At 51.6% G+C, this 9,119-nt stretch overlaps 1 protein-coding gene across 1 annotated transcript in view; it reads left to right on the forward strand.

Moving 5' to 3' along the window:
* Positions 1-8,757, forward strand: part of LOC126642488 (mitogen-activated protein kinase kinase kinase 3-like) — a 78,336-nt gene extending 69,579 nt beyond the window's left edge. The window contains 5 exon segments of the mRNA XM_050320168.1: positions 63-211; positions 798-929; positions 3,783-3,912; positions 4,499-4,676; positions 5,923-8,757. Of these exon segments, the coding sequence (XP_050176125.1) occupies positions 63-211; positions 798-929; positions 3,783-3,912; positions 4,499-4,676; positions 5,923-6,151 (818 nt within the window). The 3' untranslated portion in view covers positions 6,152-8,757.
* Positions 8,758-9,119: the final 362 nt, after the last annotated feature.

Genomic DNA, 9,119 nt, shown 5'->3' on the forward strand with positions numbered 1-9,119 from the left:
ACTGTCAGGTCAGGCTGAAGCCTCCCTGAGGCACTCTTTGAACCCTCTCCTCTCTCGTGTAGCCCTGCAGGCACCTGTGAACTGGAGGCTGGGGAAGCTGCTGGGAAGAGGAGCTTTTGGGGAGGTTTATCTCTGCTACGACGCTGACACTGGGCGGGAGCTGTCGGTGAAGCAGGTGCCTTTTGATCCTGACAGCCAGGAGACAAGTAAAGTGAGTATGAGGGCAGGACTGTGTTCTGCAGCACCTCAGGGAATTGTGGGCTGGAGGCTGGGGGTGGAGGTGTCTGTGTCCCTGATGGAAGGTGGTGTGTGGAGGCAGGGTGTTGATTTCCCTCTCTGCAGTGGTCCTGAATGGCTTGTGGCACCAGTCAGGGTGCTCTGGTGACTTCTCTGCCTCCTAGTCCTTTGGTCACACTGGCCTGGTCTGTCTCAGGCATCACCTCTTGCAGGTGTGGCTGCTCTTCCTTAGTTTTGTCCTTCTTGCTCCCCTTCCCCTTCTTCCCTCTCTGGGCACTGCATTAGCTTTGCTGGGGACTTCACTGACACCTTTCCAGAAAAACTCCTGGAACACAAGTAATAAGTAAACCTGTCTCAAAGCCAAGCCCTTGTGTATCCCATCTGTCTTTCTCCTTACCTTTCTCTCAGTTTCTCCTCACTTCTGAGCCTCCTGTGACCGGTTTCTTCATGGGCAGCTTCACAGGGGCTGCAAAAAGTGTGCTCAGCATCGAGCAGTATTTGGATAATATTCCCAAAGTTACCGTTCTCTTTCATCAGGAATCACGTCTGTTTTGTTACAGGAGGTGAATGCTTTAGAATGTGAGATCCAGCTGTTGAAGACTCTCCGTCACGACAGGATAGTGCAGTACTATGGGTGCCTGAGGGATCCTGAGGAGAAGAAACTGTCTATCTTTGTTGAATACATGCCAGGGGTAAGTGTGGTTCCTGTCCTGAGTGGCAGAAAACAGATTGAGACTGTCCTGGAGTTTGGTGAAATTTGGATCTGGAGTCAAAACTATCCAGCTGAGCTGCTCTATAGCTGGTGAGCTAAACCAGAGCACTGGATGCATCCCTAAGGATCCTTAGGATGTGAGTCAGATGTCATGGTGAAGCCCTTCAACGTGCACTGGGTGAAATGAAAAGCCTTGCAGGCAGGTTTTAGGTTTGAATCCTGGAGCAGGGTGTGTTCACAGTCTGGAATCTGCACTTGGTGAATGTGGGATGTGATCCAGGATCTGACTCCAAACACTGTGGCCTGAGCCCACCCTTAAGTATTTATTGCAAATCCCTGCAGGAAAAGCTAATAGTACAACTGTCCTCCCACAGCTGTCACCAATTATTTGTGGCTTTTCAGCACGTGTGTATTCAAAACACTGTTACTCACTTGGAGCCTTCTGTTGAGGGCAGAGCTTTTTGTGGGGAGCGTTATCCCCCTGTGCACTTTGTGACTTTGCTGATATAGGATGAAACAGCCCCGGGAAAAAGAAGGCCAGAAAGCTTTGAGGGAGTCTAAGCAGGGCTGGAAAATCTACATGGATGAGTTGAACATCTCTTTCTGTTTGGGAGCTTGTGAGTTACATCAGCCCTTAGACAAAGTCATCGGTTGGTGTAAACCAGCGTAACGCTATTTACATTGCCGGAGGATCTGTTCTCCTAAGTCCCTCCTGTCCAGCTGGATTTGTTCCCCAGAGTGTGGGAGAATAAACCCTTGTTTATACAGATATTTGTAAGGTCAGAAGGGACAATTAAGTCATCTGGTTGCAAATAATTTCGGTCTTTAGTAAACGTGCTAGAAGCTCTCCTAACACATCTTGCATGTGAATGGTCAGGTGGACTTCCATGCATTTGAGTCCCTTCCAAGCCATGTCCTCTCTCCCTCCCTGTGGGCAGACAATCTCATTTTCAGGTCTCACCACGAGGTGTGGACCCAGAGGAGTAAATCCCAGGAATTCCAGCGGTCCCCTTGCTGCTTGTCCCGCAGCGTGCTGATGTTTGTTAGCAGCCAGGAAACCAGCATTTGATGCTGGGGCAGCGTCCAGCAGGGCTGGAAGTTCAGTGTTTGTTTTTTTTAATGATAAACCCGAGCTCTGACCAAATACAGATTGACTTTGCTGCTGAAACAACAGTTCATTTCACAAAAGCAGCTCAGGGCTCTGGTTTCCAAGGCCAGTGGAAGTGAGTGAGTTCCCAGACCTTGCAGGGCAGCAGCTTTGCAATGCTGGGTCTGAGCCAAACTTCCAATTTAAGACAGACAGCTTGGCAGAATCTTCATGGGGCCAAGCTTGGGTGCATCATCAGCCTGTTGTTCTTATGAACCCAGTTAATAGCTGACTTTGTAGTTTCTGTCCTGCTATTTTTTTTAATTTGTGCTTGGAAAACAGAATGACCACAGGCCTCAAAGAACCTTTGTCCCCTTCTTGTTTGATGTCCCCCCTCAGGGTGAGGGAGGGCAGGATAAGAAAACTTGTTTGGTTGTGGGTGAGTGAACATACCCTGCATCCAGGTTGTGTGAGGGGGTCGTTTTGAGCATTTTGGGTGGCCCCTGCACTGCTGTGAAAGGGAAAGGAGAGGCCCATCCACAGGATCACCACCAACCTCAAAAGAGGCCAAAACAGTAGCTGGGCAGAGCAACAGTTGGGTGGATGTGGAAAAGCTGATACAGTTTGACAGACTGACTTGGAGTGGAGCAGCCACTGTTCCCAGAACAGAAGGACTGGCAATCTTGGATCGACCCCAGAGCTGCAGGACAGGCAGAAACAGCATGAGTTTCCCCTCCTGCTTCCCAAGTAGCCTGAGTACTGGAGGTAGAGCAGGGTGTGAACCCCAAATCTGCCTCTGGTTCATCCTGCTAAAACCCAGCTCTGGTGCAGTGAGACACATCCATTTCCAAGAGACAGAAAATGCAGCTAAAGCCAAGGGGGTCAGCCTCTTGCAGATGATAACATCTGCACCCCTGCTTCCTTTCCTCTTTGATCAGTAAAATCAAACCAGTTTGAGAGATTCAATTAGTAGCGAATTGTCTACCCTGTGTCTTCATGTGAGTGGGTGATTGTCCCTCATGGCCGTGGGTGCTCCTTGCTGTGTGAAGTTTTGGGAGGAGGCTTCAGAGAGGACTGAGTTCTCTTGGCCCTGAAGAACTGAGTCTCTACAGCTACCTGAAAGGAGGCTGTAGGCAGGTGGGGGTCAGTCTTATCTCTTGGGTAACAAGTGATAGGACAAGGGGAAAAGATAGGTAAAGGGGAGATTTAGATTGGATATTAGAAAAATTTCTTCACTGGAAGGGTGGTGAAGCATTGGAACAGGCTGCCCAGGGAAGTAAGTGGTGGAGTCACCAACCCTGTAGGTGTTCAGAAAACACATGGCTTGGTGTTGAATGGCAGTGCTGGGTTAATGGTTGGACCCGATGACCTCAGAGGTCTTTTCCAACCATAATGGTTCTATGAATTTAATTAGTCGAGTTGATCTTCTCAACTTTGAGTTGTAATTCCTCATCAGTTTGGTCCATCTCCACGAGCTGGTGACACCCATCCAGCCACTAGAGGGGGAAAAAGGTCTGTAGTGTTGCCAGGAGGAAGCACTGACAGGCACCGGGAACTGAACCTTTTTCTCCTCTGGGATCTGGGACGTGAGGACAAATCTTTCCTCCGTTCAGCACTAAGTGGGCTTTTATCTTGCTGTTTCTACACAGAATTTTGGGGTTTTTTTTGAGCTGGATGATAAAGTTTAAAAAGTCCCTGTGACGTGATGGTGCTTACGGTGGGTGCATGTTGTTTCTTTCCAACCAGGGCTCAATAAAGGACCAGCTAAAAGCTTACGGTGCTCTGACCGAGAACGTCACACGGAAGTACACCAGGCAGATCCTGCAGGGAGTCTTCTACCTACACAGCAATATGATTGTCCACAGGGACATTAAAGGTGAGTGGATAATACAGAGAGGCTTCCTGCTTGCTTGGGTTTGTTCAACCCAGCCTCCCCGGCCCCAGTATAAATTCTTGTGCACAGCGCAGTGCTGGGATCTCACCTTTAAAGTATTTTTGGCCCCGCCCTTCACCAGCTTGAACCATGAAAATCTTGAGCACGCAGCTGAAACCAAAATCTTGTGCTGTCTTCTCTCGAGAGGGATTATTGTTGACTGCCCTTGCACATGTGAAAACCTGGTGTAACACACCCAGGAGCTGAGAGGCTCTGGCTTTTGGAGAGGTCTGGGGCTCCGTTCTGCTGTCTGTGGGTGGGGAGGATGATCTATTGGCTCCCGTTCACTGCTCAATTTTGGGAACCGTGCTGAGTGAGAGGATGCTGGTGGGAGTCAACCCCCTTGGAGAGCAGCTGCTTCAGGAGCAAAGGATTGTAAAACAGTGCCAAGTCCAGCCCCACCACGGCCCTTTGGGCCCCCTCATGCCCAGCTCTGTGCCCGTGCCCTTCCTGCTCTCCTCACTGCAGCCACTTCAGTTCAGGTTGTTGCTTTCATCTCTTGGGGCTTTGTCTTTGCTTTTCACCCCAGGTGCCAATATCCTGAGAGATTCTGCTGGAAATGTGAAACTTGGAGATTTTGGAGCCAGCAAACGCATCCAGACCATCTGCATGTCTGGGACTGGGATTAAATCCGTCACGGGAACCCCGTACTGGATGAGCCCCGAGGTTATCAGTGGAGAGGGCTACGGAAGGAAAGCTGATGTGTGGTAAGGGATGCAGTGGAAACCCCACCACTGCTACTTAAGTCAAGCAATCCCTTTGGGGAAGTTGTAATGGGAGCAGCAGGTGTAGCTAGGAGTTGGAAGCAGTGCAAAGGATGGAAACAGGAGATGCCTGTTAGGATCAGCTATGTGGATATCCAGAGGGAGCATGTTGTGGCTGAAGATCCCAGAACAGGAGCAGTCAGAATCAGAGCTTGCTTTTGGAAGCTCTTGTCGTGTGTGAGTATCATGTTCAGCTTAGTCCCATAACTGCTCTTACTTCTGGAAAGCAGAACTTTGATAACAAAGTTCACTAAAATAGCTGTTGAGTTTTGGCAGCCCTGATTTTAGGCTTGCTAGGCCGAGCCCAGAGGCTCTGGGGATCCAAGAGGCCATTCAGAATCTGCTCCTGGATGTTTGCATGTGGCTCAGGCATGAAGGCAACAAAAACTGTTGGCTGCTTGTGAATGTTTTGATTTGTGAAGGATGTCAGATGGAACCTGAAAGTGTTGGGATAGCACTACTAATCCTCCCAATAAATGAGGAGGAAGCACTGCCTTCAGTGTGCTTTCCATTGTGTGTCCAAGCAAGTAAGGTCAGCAAGAACTAGTCCTTCCAAGAGAACCCTGTTTGGTGGGGGAAACCTAGGGAGGCTTTAGCAGGCAGCCACATACCCTGCACCACCTGCCCTGGCTGATGGAAGGGAAATGTGGTTTAATTTTTTAGGATCAACTATGAATGGAGGTGGCAGAGTGTCCCTGCTGAGACAAGGACTCCTCAGCACGCAGAGGGAAACCTCTCAGGCTCTTTGCTGCTCATCTGATGTGTTCCTTCTCAGATACACCTCAGAGATTAAGTTGGATATGGGCAAATATGTTTCATATTGGCTCAGCATCCTGGGGAGCTACACAGTATTGCTGAAACTATGGTGTCTGAACCCGTGCCTGGCCTTCCCTTCAGGGGATGCCCTGATAAGATCTCTCACGCAGTTTTATGAAACTCAGTATCTGCTGGTTAACCTAGGCAGGAAATCCACCAACTTTAGGGCAGGGCTGGTGAGTTCCCTCCTGCTGTGGGAGTGGAAACCCCAGTTCCAAGTGTGGCCAGGGAGCTCTGGGGGGGACGTGTGCTCGCCTTGTGCATATTTGCTTCCCAGGCAGTCCATTCAGGCAGGTGATCAGACCCCAGCCTGCAGGGCCACCACCCCCACCCCTCTCCCGCTGCCTCACCCCTGTGCTTGGCGCTGTTGCAGGAGCGTGGCCTGCACCGTGGTGGAGATGTTAACGGAGAAGCCGCCCTGGGCAGAGTTCGAGGCCATGGCGGCAATCTTCAAGATCGCCACCCAGCCGACCAACCCCCAGCTCCCCGACAGCGTCTCCAGCTGCTGCCGCAACTTCCTCAAGCAGATCTTCGTGGAGGAGAAGCGGAGGCCGACGGCCGAGGACCTGCTGAGGCACCCCTTCGTCAACTGCGGGCTCTGAGCCCCCGGCAGCGGGGTTGGGAAGCGCCGGCGGGACGGGGGCGGCCACTGGACCCGCGGTCACACCCCTGCCCGGGGCTGTCCTGGCAGTGGCCCCCGCAGGTCCCTTCTCGCTCGTCGCTGCCTCGGCACCCGCCGCGCTGTTGGATTTTCGAGCTGCGTTCGGGACTGTTGGCGCCGGGAATTCGGAGCGAGGGATTTCCCGGACCGTGCGGGTGCTGGCCTGGGACCGCGTAACCTCCTCGCCGCCAGCGGTACCGGGGCCGTCCCCCCTCGCCGTGTAACTGATCTCTTGGGGAAAGTGCAGCAAATGGGGTCTGTCCCCCAGCACGACGGCGGTGCTGGCAGCACCCCCGGGAGCGGGGGAGGAATCGGATGCTCAGTGGCCATCACTGCCTTTCGCAGAGGAACAGAGACAGGGCCTTCAGCCGAGCCGGAGGAGATGATCCTCAGACCGCAGGGTCGGGGGGACCCGGGTGTCCCCATTCCCAAGGGGACTGGCCCCGCTGGAGCTCGTGGGACCAGCCGGCGGCTCCAGGGGGGCGGCGTTTCAATCTGTCCTGTGCCTTACGCGGTTACAATCAAGGAGTGATGCTCGATTCGGAGTCGGGTGTGATGATGCAGCAGCCGTGTTGACTTTGCCTTTGTGTGTGTGTGTGTGTGTGTGTGTGTGTGTGTGAGTCTGGGAAGAGGGGGGTCCTCTCGGGGTGCAGGAGGTCTCTGCTGGGTACACCCACGGACGGATGCCCGGGACCCCTGCCACGGACTGAGGGATGTTTAAATGATGTCGGGGTTTAAATGCTGACGATGCTGGCAGGGCTGAGCACCAGCCAGATCACGTTGGGAACCATCAGGATTCAGGTGGGAGCTGAAGGGAATCTTAGTGAGGATGGCTCTGCTCACAGCCACAGCTCTGCTGATCCGTGCCCATGCTTGCTATGCTGGGGCTGGGGGGGATGCCAACGTGTTTTGGAAGTGGAGCTGTAGGAAGAGCCCAGGGGGTCTTTGTAAAACACAAGTGAGTGCCTAAAATTAGGCAGACAGGAGCAGTGCATGTGGATCTGGGTGCCTCCTCCTTCATGCCTTGTGGGACCATCCCCAGGTACAGGGAAGGGGGATGTCATGTCCATGGTGGTGCCCGAGGGAGCAGCTGCAGGATCATGGAGCCTCAGAGCAGGGGAGTGGATCTGCGGTGGTTGAGGGGAGCAGGAAACAGATTTCTTCCCACAGTAGAATTGTAGGAGGAAATGGGCCAGTTGAAAGCAGAGCTGGGCTGTGGCCTCTGACCAGCACTACTCTGCTGGAAAACCTGGGCAGGGAGCATACACAGAGTCCCTGGAAGGTAAATAAATAATTCATCAGATCTTGGTTGTTTTGGATAAATTAATTGCACCATCCCACCTCCCCCTTCCCTGCTGGGTTAGCTATTTCCACCCGGCTCAGCAAAGGGTTAAATAAGCAGGTACTGGAAGGTTCCATCCTCAGGCCAGTGCCAGACACAGGTTTATTTTAACTCTGGCATTCACTGAAAATTAAAAGTGTTGCTTAGACTTAAGAGGAAAGTGAGAAATTGGTTGTTTGTGTGAATACATCCTTGAATTCTTCTGTGTGGAAGAGATCAAGGCTTTGCAGTGCTGCTGTGGCGGTGGGAGCATTTCTGCCTCCTTAGCTCTGAAAAGAGAAGCAAAATTTAAGAAGTTGTTGCCCAGAGAAGCTGTGGATGCCCCTTCTCTGCAAACATTCAAGGCCAGTTTGGATGGGGCTTGGAGCAACCTGGTCTAGATGATCCTTAAGATCCCTTCCAGTCCAAACCATTTGATGATTTATTTTATGATTCTAAGGGTTATTTCAGTTTTAAAAGAATAAAAACTCTGTGAGTGTTATGGCAAGTTAAAAGAAATGGCTAAAATAATTCCCTGTAAGTTTGCCTGAAAGCTGCAGAGGATGGTTATTGCCCAGGCTGAGATCTGGGGAAGGTGGGGGGCAGTGATGGAGCAGCACCGGGGGTTTGTGTCAGTCGACCATGGCAGGGATGATGGGCAGCTTTGCTTGAGGGGGTAAAGTCACTTCTTGCTGAGGGGGAATAAACGATTTTATTCTGTGAATAGGACCAAATCCATCAGTCTGGTCAGTAATATGGGATGGCTGGAAACAAATACAAGTTTTAAAAAAAATCAGTGTCGGCTGGGAAGGGGCTTGGTAGCAGAGAGCAACAAAGTACGTGTTCACCAAAGTTTAAAAAAAAAAAAAAACAAACCAACAACAAATCAAAACCATTTTTAAGCTGTTTTCTCCTCTTTCATTGAATCTGTTTGGTTTGGGTTGTCCTCAGTCCTTCAGTGGTGGGTGGGTGTTTTCCTTTTTTCCAAAGCCTTGAGAGCAAAAAACACTCCCAGGGCCCTCAAACCACCCAAATGTCCCGTGGATGGACGTGGCTCGTGGGGATGTGTGTGTGTGTGTGTGTGTGTGTGTGTGTGTGTGTGTGAGAGACACTCCTCAGGTGCCTTTGCCTCTCTGGTTTGTAAAACCCTTGCAGTGTTCTGATGTACAGGATGGAACCAGGAAAAGCGAATGGAATATCCTGCCATGTAAAGTCATTTTCTGTTGGTTTGGTTTGGTTTGATTTTGCTTTGCCTGTAGCAGGCCCTGTGGCTTTCCCTGCGAGCTGCATCCCCGTGTATCCATGGAGGAATTGCTTCCTCATGGGGAGGGAGGCTGGAGCGGGATGTTGGAACAGGCTGCCCCGGGAAGTGGTGGAGTCAACACCCCTGGAAGTGTTCAGAAGGCGTGTGGGTGTGGCACTTGGGCACGTGGTTTGGTGTTGAACATGGTTGGACTCGATGATCTTAAAGGTCTTTTTCCAACCTTAATGATTCCACAATCCTTTGTTTCCATTGCCTGTCCCCTGCTCACCAGCACAGCCCCTTCCCAGCAGGGCAGTTCCCAGCACGGGCAGGGACACAAAGGAC

Source organism: Myiozetetes cayanensis, unplaced genomic scaffold (assembly GCF_022539395.1).
Source record: "Myiozetetes cayanensis isolate MyiCay16 unplaced genomic scaffold, myiCay2020 scf1, whole genome shotgun sequence".
Lineage (NCBI taxonomy): Eukaryota > Metazoa > Chordata > Aves > Passeriformes > Tyrannidae > Myiozetetes > Myiozetetes cayanensis.